This window comes from Trichomonas vaginalis, chromosome II, assembly GCF_026262505.1.
Source record: "Trichomonas vaginalis G3 chromosome II, whole genome shotgun sequence".
Classification (NCBI taxonomy): Eukaryota; Parabasalia; order Trichomonadida; family Trichomonadidae; genus Trichomonas; species Trichomonas vaginalis.
This window is the reverse complement of record NC_067204.1, coordinates 9,014,005-9,027,909: the sequence shown is the minus strand read 5'-3', so window position 1 is coordinate 9,027,909 and position 13,905 is coordinate 9,014,005. Positions and strand designations below refer to the sequence as shown.

Below are 13,905 nucleotides of genomic sequence, written 5' to 3'. Positions count from 1 at the left end.
ACCAATTATCTCTCACAATTCTAAAACATATCAAAAGGAGCATACCATTACTCTTCTTATTGGTTATATGGCATGGTATAACGTCAAATAAAGACCCATAACAGAAATCTGTAATAAAATTTTCTATAAAACCTATCAGAAACCCATAAGCGAAAGAAATATTTATTTCTCATACTATGCCGATCTATATTTTGGGAGTTAGAGCATATTATGACAAATCATGAATTTTTTTTCTGAAAAAAAATCAAATATAATATACTATTCATTATTAATTGATTTTTCAAAAAGTAATCAAAATTAATAAATAGTTTTTGTAAAGTTTACAAAAAAATTCTGGCATTTCGTTGAAAATATAAAAATGTCACGCCACGAAATCACAACTAACGAATTTCAACTTGATTCTAGGATGTTTTCCCAGAGCCTAGATGATAGAACTGATGCTCCGTGGCTGACTGACATTGATTCGATAAAATATTCCTCAATTATTTCAGAACCGCTCTCAGAACGTAAAGTGAATCAAGCATTACTCAAAGCGGATGACTCTAGTATGAAATTGGATGATTTTTTACTTTCAATACAATCAGATTTTGATATTCTCAGGAACCAACCAATTCTCGACGAAAATATTACAAACAGTCAAAATCTTCTCGTCAGACCGATTGTAACACCCAATCCAATTATAAAATATATGAAATTATTAAGCGTCGATTTTGATTATAAAGCTTCTGGACTTCCAAACAAAGTTCAGGCTTCCATTTTTACATGGAACCAAGTTCCATTAACCGAAATTGTTCAAATTAACTTCGAAGACAGTCCAGCGAAATTTCATCTCTTCAACCGCTGTTTAGGCAACGTTGTCATGCCATATACCGACGATATAAAGAATACGCATTTAATATGCCTACTCAAAATGGTCAAAGATCAGAATTCTGTCGTTCCATTTGCGTTTGGACACGCAAAATGTGACAAAGACGGCATAATTAATTTCTATTGGACCTCATTTTCAAACAATCTCAGCTTTTCAGAGCATATTTCCAAAGAACCATTACTAAAAATCAAACTTTCAATCACGATATCGAATAATGCCCATCCTGAAGACAAAATTACAGCTCGCATTACACCATACAACCCAATGATGCCATCTCCATTCCTTGTTATATACGATTTTCACATTCTCGCGAAATCTTCAATCGATAATTACAAAGTTAAAATTTTTATCAAAGATGATGATGAAAACAAAGAAAGTCTTTACGCATCACCCATGGACAGTCATTTAATCGAGCGATACAAGTCCCATGTCGCTTTTTCAGACACAACTTTATTTTTACCGGAGCCACTGATGTTTTTATTGAATCCCAGCTTCGACAAAACACTCACTATTGTCGTAACTGTATGTCAGGAAGGCGTAATCATGTCAACTGTCAAGCAAACGTTCACAATCAGATTAGATAAGGGTAGACAGTTCATTCACAAGGTTATTGACGGCTCAACGATATCTTTCGGATATCTGTATCCTTCTCTCATAGCTCCAAATGCGGAATTACGATTGCCAATGCAGATGCCAGGAGTTCCACCTCAATTTGACTCCACAGTGTTCGATGACCTATGGCCGTACATTCTTTTACGTAATTTGAACTCGAGCAAGTTCAGTTTGAACTTCTTGTCGGTCATTTTTCAACATATTCCTCAAGACAAAATTTCTAACTTCGCGGATAGGTACTTTTACTGCTCAGAAGAGTTCTTCGCGAGTTTCTTGGACCAAATGACCGCAGATCCAGGTATCGTAGAGCGTATTCCTTATCATTTATTCCCATTATTGTTCAAAGGATTATGTTTGCACGCGGAATTGATTGAAGTTATGATAAATTATATATGCGGAATCCTTGCTTCCGAAAAAAGAGTTCAAACTAAATCGGCGGCCATCGAAATGCTCCTAAGAATGAGATTGATTTTCGATCATGAAGAAATTGAATTAAAACTGGTCGGAATTATCAAAAAACTGACAGACCTTGAAAAAGTGGAAGTTTTCTGTATAATTTTCTCTGACGGAAATTTCTTAACAGATGCATGCCATATCAGTTTGCCAGAGGAGCCAGCATCGAACTACAACATGCTGATATCATTGTTCTTCTCTACAATGCATAGCATGCTCAAAACAAAAGGAAATGCACAATATGTTTTGAAAGCTTTGCATTATCTCACGAATACGTTACAGAGATATGGTTTGGATGGTGGACCAATACTTTCATCAGCATTCCATGTCTTCTTTCAGTATCATTCCCTTTTACAAACAGATCCTTCGTTTAATGCAGTCATTTTATCACTGCTCGACACGAAATTACCAGAATGCTCGCAACCACTCTTCGATAACCTATCTCATACTAGCCAAATCCAGTTAATTGACTTACTTCACGATATTTGTAAGACAAAACTGTATTTGGTGCACGCATTCAACTTTATCTTGCGGCTCAAGAACATACACGACTCTGTCTACAAGCCAATTGTCAATGTATTCATGAGTGGCTGTGATGTTCAATCTGCCGACGTATTGAGCTTACAAACTCTTTCGAAATTCATCAACGAGAATCCAGGAATCTACAACTCCAAGGAATCCGTCTTCTTCCTTGTCGAACAAGCCATACAACGCCAGAAAAAGAACAGATTCACTTTGGCCTTCCTTAAATGGTTCATTAGCTTGGATACTGTTGGCCATTCTAACGAAGCCCTGGTTTCCGTCTGTTTCGAGACGATTCAGTCGTTATCAGACATCTTAGATTTCTTTACTAAGAATAATTTCACGAAACCCTTCGAAAAACCTCCTTCTACACCTTTGCACTTAGAAGAAGCACTCATTTTAACAAAGGTCTTAGAAAAGTACGATAATGTCCCAGAAATTAAGAAGAACATTTTGAATAGGCTCTCAAAATTGAATGATGTAAATTCGGACAAAATCAACAGTGCGATTGCCGACGGAACATTTGAAGCGTACAACAAAGCCGGCCTGAATAACATGATTGTCAGCAGCAACAGTTACACGAACAACTCGTTCAAAGAGATAATTTCGAAGGCATCTTTAGAATTACAAGAAAAAGTAGAGACAGAGATTAATTATTACCGCATATTCGTCAGTGGACCAGTTGCCACAGCTCTGGAAGCCAGCGATTTCATTTTCATGGGCGATACGAAGAAATTAATTGAATTATTCAATAAACACTTCAAAGAAGTGAAGATTAATACGAAACTCATACCAATGTTCGGAACATTCCAGACTACGAACATCCAGATCCTTCCTGTGAAGCAGGCGAATCCAAAACAGTACGAATACGACTTCATGATGCCAGATGAGGGCTGGAATGATGTCTACTGCATCAGATACATATTCACAACCAATACAGACCTACCTAGCTCATGCGCTTTGGTCATTGCCAACCAAAATTCGAAGAAACAAGTTACAAAAGAAGAATTCTTCAAAGAAAAGTTCGAATCGGTCATTACATCCATTGATAAGTACATAAAGATACAAAGGGAGTTCATCCCTAGACAGAAAAACGTCAATCAATGGACAGAAGATCCAGTAATTCCATTTGCACCGGATTTGATCGATTCGATCTCAAAAATTGAATCGGCTCTTACTCCTACTGTTTCTCAGCTGATTCACAGCTCATCTCATTCTCCAGCAGCTGATTTACCTCAGTTCATCAAAGAACAGATAGAACTGTTAAAGAAGACAATGAACGAGGCTGTGCAGGTTATGTCTCAGATAGACGGATTGGAAAAGAAAGGAAGATACGCTAAGGCAATCGAGAATTGCAAATTGTTTTTGTAAAATATTTTTATTATTTTTTTTTTATAATATTTTGAACTTTTAAGGGTGCACCCGTATGTACGTTTATTTGAGAGGAGGAGGATTACCCTCTCAATTTTGAGGGATTCGTTAGTTTATTTTCTCGATGAATATGCAATAAAATTTGATTTTTACCTTATCAATATACTTCATATAATATACACATGTTCATGTAAAAACTTTTTTCCAAAATCCTCAGGAATTAAGGGATTTTTGAATTTTAAGAATTTTTTTCGAATTTTTTCGAAAAAAAAAATATTTTCAGAACAGCCTTAACGGCTAAGATTTAGGAACAATGTTAAGTATCAAAAAGAAAGGAGGTCTGATATAGACAACATATATCGTTGAAGGTTGAAAAAATCTCTAATATTTGAGCCCAAAATTTCAAATTTTAATTTTTTGAAAAAAGAGGCCACCCGTATGTACGTTTATTTGAGAGGAGGAGGATTATATTTTTGAAAGGGTGAAACATTATGAATATGTTAATTATATAATAATATGTATTATTATAAAAAAGAAAAAATAAAGCACGTTAAAGTTTTTCTTTCTTGATTTTTTACAAAATCTACTTAGAATTATGCAAAATATGACTAAATAATTATAAATTTCAAGTTAAATTTTAATTTTGATAAATAATTTAAATTTCAAAATGTCAAGTTCAGTTCGACTATGTATGTAGTAATTCCTCAATAAAGTGCCAAAACCCTATTAAAATATATGAACATTTTCAACATTTTAATGTTTTTATTTAAAAATTTGATGGAATATGAGCTTCAAACAATTATTATGTAAATAAAAATAATTAAATATATGTATTTAGTCGTATTACAACCGTAGTAAGTCGATTCTTCCTTTCTTCTACTGAGTTTTGAATTTGATTTCGAATTGTAAAGAGATTCAAAGGGAAAATACTAGCGGATAAAAACTACCTCCATGAAAGGGTCATAATGGAGTCAAGTTGGATTTTTTGATATTTTTTGCTTTTCGAGCCTAAATAGGTAGCCAAGATAATGCCTAAAAATAAGGTTCTAAATTCTGAAGTTTACATGATCCTCTCGTGTGCACCCTTAAGAGTGCACTTTCTGATATGATATATTGTGATTGCAAAAAAGAAAGTGCACTTTATCAAAATATCTTTATTGTGATTGCAAAAAAGTATAACAATGATAGAAGATACTAGGTAATGACTTAAAATAACTTCTTCCCGAACAAAGTTAATGACTTTTTACATTAGAAAATTTGGTTAAAAAACTAGAATGTCAGAAAAATTGAGAGAATGTCAGAAAGTGGTAAGTGCGCCCTTAAATGTTTTATTATTATTTTTTTACAAGCATGTTTTGATACCTAAATAAAGGAGAACATCAATCCTATCTATGCATATAGAGTGCAAACACGTATTATATATTGAATGACTCTTTATTTGGCTAAATATTCTAGAATTCGAAAATTTGCATTGTAGTCTAAAAATCGTCAGACGACAATAATAATACTCCCGTTTATTTTACTGGAACTATTGTCGTCTATGATGGAATTGATATTTATATGAATAAACATAATTGTAGCATACGTTCATCATACTCTATTCTTTCGCCGTTTCAAAATCTAAAAAAATAGCTTACATTTTTGTAAACTCACATAATATCAACATATCTTTATTTTAATAATAAAAAAGTATAACGACTATATGAGGTACTATGTATTGAATTATAATAACTTTTCCCCGCTCAAAAATATTATCTTTTTATCATAGAAAATTAGGATATATATAATAGATGACAAAAAAATTGAGAGAATGTCAGAAAGTGGCAAATACATCCTTTCTCAATAATTTTGGGACTTTTAATGAAATACTGCTTAAAATCATGTGTAACTCTTTCATTTAATTCAGATTTTGAAAGACTAGGGTTTTGCAAACTGGCACGGGTTTCGAGGATTCGTGCCAGTTACGGGCGTAAAATTGAATGGACAAAGGGCAAAAAGGGAAATTTTTGCAACATTGTGCCACTTTACGTGCCACTTTGCAAAACCCTATGAAAGACGAAAGCGAAAAAAAATACTGATTTCATAATAGATATCAAACTGTTGTAAACAGAAATTCATCAAAAGTGACACCTCAGAAAAGCTAAAATATTGAATTTTTGGAACTTTTGATAGAGCACGTTTTTAAATATTAATTAAAGTAAATGTATATTTTGTAAAGATTCTTTTTAATAAAAAAATAAAATTTTGAAGAAGAACACAAAATCTTCTGAAAAATAATATCACATAAACTCATATTATTTTCTAATATATAACTATTTTATATAAAAATCAAATTCAATGATCTTAAAAGCGAAGGATAAACCTCAAAATTTACGAATATAATGAGTGGGAATATAATGCTTATCTATCATAAAACCATATGAAATATCAATTTTTGCTTTACGCCTAATTTTTGACGACAATTAGCAAAAAATGTTAAATGTTAACACTCAGTCCATTTGAATATGAAAAATAAAATTGACTTTGATTAAATGTTTTTATTTATCATGCAATTCTTCTTGCGACCAAAGATTTGAATAAAAGTTCAAAAAATAAGATAGCTTAAAAAATAATATACGGTAGTGTTTACTAATAGATGAATAGTATATAAATTCTATTAAAATGAATTTGATCCAAAAAAATATAAAACCAAAAATAATTGTTATAATTTAAATGAAGAAGTAATTTAAAACGATTTTATTTATGATCAAATTTTATATATTTTTTTGGATCAAATCCATTTTAATAGAATTTATATACTATTCATCTATTAGTAAACACTACCGTATATTATTTTTTAAGCTATCTTATTTTTTGAACTTTTATTCAAATCTTTGGTCGCAAGAAGAATTGCATGATAAATAAAAACATTTAATCAAAGTCAATTTTATTTTTCATATTCAAATGGACTGAGTGTTAACATTTAACATTTTTTGCTAATTGTCGTCAAAAATTAGGCGTAAAGCAAAAATTGATATTTCATATGGTTTTATGATAGATAAGCATTATATTCCCACTCATTATATTCGTAAATTTTGAGGTTTATCCTTCGCTTTTAAGATCATTGAATTTGATTTTTATATAAAATAGTTATATATTAGAAAATAATATGAGTTTATGTGATATTATTTTTCAGAAGATTTCATTCTATATGCCTATGAAAAGTACTCACAAAACTCACTTTTTCCTAATTATAATTAAATCTAGAATATTGTATTATGCTTAGTATTATTTCATTTTTCTCATTCAATTTAGAATTTACAAATGTCAAAAAATTGAGAGCTGTCACTTTTGATGAATTTCTGTTTATTACAAAACGCATTTAGTTATAAGTAAAATCTATAACCTCTGGTTCAAAAGCATCTATTTCACCATTTTCGTCAAGATCGACAGGATTTGTTAGTGTGACGGGATTAACATCTACATCCTTGAAGAAAGGATGATCTCGAGCTGCTTCTAATGTGATACGTTCATTTGGATTAAGTTTAAGTAAACCTTCAAGTAAATCTTTCAAATTATTGAATTCATCAATATTATCAGGATTATCTGGATATTGAATATTACTACGTGTTATTAATATATGATATTGTAACGATTTATAAACGTCAGGAGGATCATAAAATGGGTATTTTCCATAAGCCATCATATATAAAATAATTCCAAATGACCAATTGTCAGCTAAATAATTATCTGTGTGTTAGTATCTAAAAATAAAAAAGAAAATGATGTCAATTAAAAAAATAAAATTGACATCAAAAGTATACATACATTTATTATCACCACGATGTTTCTCTGGGGCATTATACAATAAAGTTCCTCTTCCATTATCATAATATAAAATATCTTTATCATCTCTGATAAGTTGTGTAAATCCGAAATCGCATAATGCAGCAACCGTAAATCCATTCTCTTTTTTAATAAGCACATTCTCTAATTTGAGGTCGTTGTGGAAGTATCCCACACCATTCATGTAAATTAAGGCTTCCAAAATCTGTTTGCCTATGCATTGAACTTCTTTAATTTGTATTATATGATTTGGCTGATCAAGTAAGTAATAATAGAGGTCTTTCAGAGGATAATATGGCATAATAAAACAAACATAACCTAAAATATCCTTATTTGTACCATTATTTGGCAGATCTAATGAATTTACTATTGGAACTATGTTTGGATGCTTGAATTGGATCTGAATATTAAATTCTCGCTCAATATCGTCATGAGATGGGTTTTCTTTTCTAAATCCAATCAATTTTACGCACATTTTATTTTCGAAGCTTCTGTGTCTAAGTATAAAGGCTTTACCATATTGTCCACAACTAAAAATTGAATCATTAGTAATCATCTGATTTAATTCTTCCTTTAAAGAATCATCTACATTGTTTGAACAGTTAAATTGGGGTTTTTGATCATCGTCACTGAAAAATTCGGTCATTCTATCAAATTGGAAATGTCAAAAAGTGTCATAGTCAAAAAATGAAAGTATCATATGTGTTTATTTATATAAAATATAATAATAAAATTTATAATGAACCTTAAATGCCAATAGATTTCGGGTTTCAAATTTTAAAAATTTCTCCTGACTTTTCATCATTCAGCTCAGATTTATTTAAGATACACTTTGTCTTCATAAGTATAATGATTTCAATAAGTGAAGAAATCAGTTTGCTTTCATTATTAGTGAAATAACTTAGGTATACATTGATGAAAATACAGTGGTCCGGTTATGCATATAGAGCGATGCTTTGTAAAGTCACTCATGAAATATGACTACTAAAATCTTTTCCTATTTTCTTAAAATTTATTGAAAAATTCCGTATTTGTCATATTTAGACTTCAAGATGACATTCTTCTTTTCCATTTTTGAATTATTTATAGTTTTCCTAGATTGTCAATCAAGAAAATACAATTTTTTATTTTAAATTTTTATATTGTCGTTATAAAAGAGTATTTTGGAAAAATCTAACACTATAAATATGCGATATTTTGGGTATATTGACCAATTTTAAAATCAATTTAGAGTTTCAATCAAATTTAAAAATTTTCAAAATATCATGAATAAAAAGTGACTATTTTTTTTAATTTTGATGTCTCGGGGTTCAAATTCAGGAGTTCCAGCCAAACTTAATGATCCAATTATACCTGGGAATGTATCAAAAGCTCTTGATAAAAATTCTAAACTGGTTTGCAGTCGTTTAGAAAAAATTGAATTTCTAGATCAAGAAGAAAGGGCAAATGCTATTAGCCATACCAAAAGGAATGTTGTATCTATCACTTCTAACAATCATGAGATGTCAGTTTTTGCAAATGTTGGAAGATTTCGATTTGAAAAAAGTACTATTCACGGATTTGGCTTATTTACTACGGAAAAACTTCGAGCCCAAGAAAATCTAATCGATATTACATGCCCTGTTGTCAGAACATCGGTAGCTGAAATGAGATATCAAAAATATAAAAAGATTAATCCGAATATATCCTTTATTATTCAAATTGACGAAAACAATTACGTAGATTTAACAAATATACGAACACCCGCCAGATATTTAAACCACAGCTGTGAGTCAAATTGCCAACTCAAATTAGCCAGTTCAAAATCATCAGCAACAGTATCTATAGTTGCTAAACGCGATATACTACCATATGAAGAGCTTACACTAGATTACGGTATCTCTTCAATACCCAGAACAGAAAAAATACCATGTAATTGTGGAAATCCTAAATGCAGGAACTTTATAAACTGGAGGGAAGCTCCTGATGATAGATACCGCAATATACAATTCATGCACATTCAAATTCTTGCAGGAAATGGAATTATTAATCCAATTACAAAATCCATTATTAAACAAGAGATAAAACAGCAAGCTAAGTTGGCCAAAGAAGAAAAACAGAAGAAGAAAGAAGAAAAAATGTCAAAAGAAGAAAGATTAGCTAAAAAATCACCCAAAAAGCTAGAAAAAGCATTTTCCAAAGCTGTTGCCGAAGAAAAGTTAAATAAAAAACATAAAGAAGAGAAACCAGAAGAAAAAATCCAGGAAGAAAAGAAAATTGTTTTTAATGAAAAAATTATTGAAGAAAAATCTTCTAAAAAGAAGACAAAACCAAAGGTGAAGATTTCTACAGAACCTAGGACAACAAATGTTCTAATTCCACCTCCAATTTCCGAGATAATGCCATTTGCAAGGGTAAAATCAAATCCAATCCCTCCTCTACCTGCACCAGTTAAATATGATTTTTCTGTGGATCAAAAATACGTTTTTGACCCTCAAAATAAACATATTTCACTGAAACCTCCATTATTAAGCAACGACATTCAAATGCCTGATAGAAATTTGATTGATAACTTTGTTAGAACAATTCCTACATATGAATAAATTGTTTATATTATGTTTGTTTCAATTCATTTTAGATTTTACAAAGTTTTACTTTCTGCTAGGTAAAATTAAATATCCACAGTTTAATAACTACTAGAACATATCATATTTTCTTAATTTTATCCATAATACGCATCATATGAGATTATATACAATTTTGTTGCTAATAATGATCTTTATTGGCAAAAAATTATTATACTCATATGTTCCACTTGATTGCTTTGATGTGCTATCATTATTGTATTAAATTCAATTTCAATATTCACATTATTGTTAAACAATCAAGTTTTCTCACTATGGATAAATTAAAAATTGAATATCATTTATTAATAGAAAGTATCACAAAATAGACTTTATTCATATATGTGTAATGCGTTCAAAATACTGAACCAAATGATAATAGTTGGAACACACATTACAGTTGTCCAGAAAATCATTGTGGATGCGACATCTTCACCTAAATGAGCTCCTGATGTTAATGAATAAGCAGCGACAGCAGTTGGCTGAGCACCAATGACCATGCATTGTCTTGAAAGTCTCTTTGACATTCCCAATGCCTTGCACCACAAACCTGCGAAAATTGGACCAACAAACAATCTGATGAACATGCAGAAGAAGAATTGAATCCAACCGCAAGAAATAAGAGAGTGCTGAGCCAAGAAAACTCCAACGCAAACCAAAGCTAAAGCGAAAACCATAGATCCTGCGTAATCAAAGAGTTTGTTGCAGTAAATTGGATATGGAATACCAATACCTGAGTAAATAATACCAACAACGTTACCCCAAAGAATTGGGCTCTTTGCAACTGTAAGAAGAACTCTGCCTATAACTTTAATTGAGAACTTCTCTGGAGGCAAGCCATTTTCAACTCTCTTCTTATTGCCCATAATAACGTTATAAATACCAACCATTGTCAAGAAAGTAGGTGATGAAACTAAATCATTGCAAATCATCATCATAGAAACCATAATATGTTCACTTGGAGGCCACAACGCATCGAAAACGGGGATACCGGAAATAATGTAGTTAATATATGCAGTAGGGAATGATGTAGCGAGATATGTTCCGAACCTATCCTTAAACGGAAATATCATCATAAAAGCTAATGCTGCATAAGTAGTAAGAGCCATAAGAGCTGCAATACCGAATGGATGGAAATCCAATGTCTTTAGCTTCTTTGGAGCTATACCTTCCACAATTAAGGGCAGGAAGCCCACATAAAAAACCACATTATTTAAAGGTTGAGAGTCTTTTAGTGTGACAATCTTTAATTTCGCTAGGAGGAATCCAACTCCTATAATTAAAAGCATAGCAACACCGACCTGGATAACTTCGAGATAGTTAGTCATTCCAATGAATGATTTCCCAAAATAAAAAAATTTAAGATAAAAAATTGAGGAACGATTAATTCAAAAAGTTGAAAGTCAATTCAATTTTGACACCTAAAAAGTTCACAATTTGAAGGTTTGATAGTTATGATACATTCAATTTTTTGAGACATTTATGATGGTAAAACGATTAATGATTGTTATTTTATTATCTTCTTTTCTAAACCGATTTTATATACGTACTTAGTTTTTCAAAAGCACTTTGTTTGATGTTTTATCCCAAATAAAATGTTAATAATATAACAGCACTACTAATAGGCTATCCAGAAACTTAATGAATTTCAATTTATTTCTTGATTTACTCTGAATTTTCTACATGAGTCCATTATGAAGCAGAAATATCACTTTAAAGGTTCTTAGCTATCATTTCTCCAGAATGGATTTTTCTTCATCGTTGGAAAATTTCATATCAATTTTTAATTTTGTATTCATAGATCCAAAATATTCTCTTTCATATGTAATAGTTGCAGAAGCGTACATTAGATTTAACGTATATATTGATTGTTCTTTATTAGTTTCACCATATGGTCCACTCCATAATGATTATTCTTTAACTGATAACAGATTTTAATTTGTGCGACATTATATCAAAAATAAATCTATATCAATATTTTTGTAATTGATATATCATCCAAAACCAAGATTTTCCATAACAACCATAGATTTCATCTACATTAAATCTACGAGTATGATTCAACAGCTAATTGAATAGATTTTTATCAAAATTTAACCTAAAATATTTTATTATTTCAAATTTCAATAATAATAATTCATGCAATATCCACAAAATTCTACTATAATTTAACCGAATGATAAATATTAATATTTACAATTAAATTAAATATTAAACAAAAAATAACTAAATAAACATGAAATATTACTTCTTAGACTTACTTAGCAAGTCATAACATTTGTCGCAGACCTTTTCTGGCTTCTTTTCATCGATGTTTTCGATGATAATTTTCTTGGATACGCATTCTGCGCAAAGAACTCTTCCACAGACCCTGCAATGGTGTCTTCTCCTTGTTAAAGCATTAAATGGTTTCGAACATTCCATGCATTTGTCAGCAGCAGTGTCAGAAATCCAAATTGGAGCTTCTCTGTAAGTTTCTTGAGAATCTACAGCAGCTTTAGCGTTTTCTATTGCTTTCTTGAGTGCCATTTCCCATGAGGCCAATTCCTCGGGCGAATTGAACTGAAGAACGAACGATTTCTTCGGTGCATAAATCGCGATACATGGTTTATCAGCGGAAAGTATATCTATGCGCATCTTTGTAAGGGAATAATTGGCAGGAGCACGTAACTTGCCGTAATTTGACTGCGCGTACATGAACATGTCAGAAAAAAGGAAAATTTCTCTTTGAGTTATACTTGAACGGCAATGTTTGAACGCTGTGCCTTGTTTGAGGATACGACGACCACCAACAACTATCGGGAATGGCTCCATTATCATCATTCTGCTGATGGCTTCGAGTTTCGGAATACAATCGATTGCATCTGTCATTTTAGAGGTCTGGGCTTCAAAGTCATCGAGTTTCTTGGCAATGTCAGGACGTTTGTTGGCTACATACCCTGATAACTGTTGAGCAAACTTTGCTGCGTAAATTTGCCAAGGAATAGGCGAACGCATGATTTGTGCAAGCGTCATACAACCGAATTGCTCTCTAAAGTTGTTCGAATACTCCACGGAATACGATGTTACTAATGATTCGACGTCAAAAAACTTATTCATGTAATTTGTATGATCCTGTAACAGTTTTTTATCACTACATAACGAATCAGTGAAAACAGCTAAGAAATCATCTGATGGATTCTTCATTAAGTTGTGGATCTTTGAGAGTAAATTCATGTGCGAATTACGGATTGCTTGCATCGGAGCAGATAGCAAGGTTTCGATTTTATAGTATTTTGTATCTTTAAGTGTCTTGAATACGTTATCTAAAACTATTGTCAAATTTTTGAGAAATTCTCTTTCATAACTTACGAAATCAACCATCAAAATGCCAGTTGACGGGTAGCTATTAATTATATCAACAATGTGCGTTTCATTCGTATGTATATTATTTAACTGCGCGCAAATGATTTTTTTAGGATTAATGAAAAACTTGAATGGCAAGTCATCAGTGAGTTTTTTGAAGCAGAATGCCTTTAGCTGTTTTGGCCAATTAGGTGGAATGTTGTCCTCGCCAAAACCCTCGCTCCAATTCATTCTTCCTAAAAATTCAATTGAAATTTTATCGTTCCCGAAAAGAAAAGCAATTACTCTTATTTAACTCGAAGAATC

General features: G+C 31.4%; 5 protein-coding genes across 5 annotated transcripts, besides 4 other annotated features; 2 read left to right on the top strand and 3 right to left on the bottom strand.

Moving 5' to 3' along the window:
* Window positions 1–346: 346 nt before the first annotated feature.
* Window positions 347–3,831, top strand: TVAGG3_0511500 (uncharacterized protein; the record flags this gene model as incomplete). The annotated part of the gene is made up of 1 exon (XM_001312744.1): window positions 359–3,826. One exon carries the CDS (start codon window positions 359–361, stop codon window positions 3,824–3,826), a length of 3,468 nt encoding a protein of 1,155 aa, XP_001312745.1.
* Window positions 3,832–3,869: 38 nt separating this feature from the next.
* Window positions 3,870–4,911: a mobile genetic element.
* A 56-nt stretch (window positions 4,912–4,967) lies between these two features.
* Window positions 4,968–5,149: a mobile genetic element.
* Window positions 5,150–5,924: 775 nt separating this feature from the next.
* Window positions 5,925–5,962: a mobile genetic element.
* A 1,178-nt stretch (window positions 5,963–7,140) lies between these two features.
* Window positions 7,141–7,177: a mobile genetic element.
* Window positions 7,178–8,297, bottom strand: TVAGG3_0511450 (protein kinase involved in positive regulation of hh target transcription factor protein; the record flags this gene model as incomplete). The annotated part of the gene is made up of 2 exons (XM_001312745.1): window positions 7,188–7,555; window positions 7,634–8,297. The coding sequence occupies 2 exons, from the start codon at window positions 8,295–8,297 to the stop codon at window positions 7,188–7,190; spliced, it is 1,032 nt and encodes a 343-aa protein (XP_001312746.1).
* A 652-nt stretch (window positions 8,298–8,949) lies between these two features.
* Window positions 8,950–10,233, top strand: TVAGG3_0511440 (histone-lysine N-methyltransferase protein; the record flags this gene model as incomplete). The annotated part of the gene is made up of 1 exon (XM_001312746.1): window positions 8,950–10,233. The coding sequence occupies one exon, from the start codon at window positions 8,950–8,952 to the stop codon at window positions 10,231–10,233; it is 1,284 nt and encodes a 427-aa protein (XP_001312747.1).
* A 313-nt stretch (window positions 10,234–10,546) lies between these two features.
* On the bottom strand, window positions 10,547–11,605 carry TVAGG3_0511430 (intracellular auxin transport; the record flags this gene model as incomplete). The annotated part of the gene is made up of 1 exon (XM_001312747.2): window positions 10,587–11,582. The coding sequence occupies one exon, from the start codon at window positions 11,580–11,582 to the stop codon at window positions 10,587–10,589; it is 996 nt and encodes a 331-aa protein (XP_001312748.1).
* Window positions 11,606–12,498: 893 nt separating this feature from the next.
* TVAGG3_0511420 (lipid binding) lies at window positions 12,499–13,830 on the bottom strand (the record flags this gene model as incomplete). Its single annotated transcript, XM_001312748.1, has 1 exon — window positions 12,499–13,830. The coding sequence occupies one exon, from the start codon at window positions 13,828–13,830 to the stop codon at window positions 12,499–12,501; it is 1,332 nt and encodes a 443-aa protein (XP_001312749.1).
* Between the last annotated feature and the right edge of the window lie 75 nt (window positions 13,831–13,905).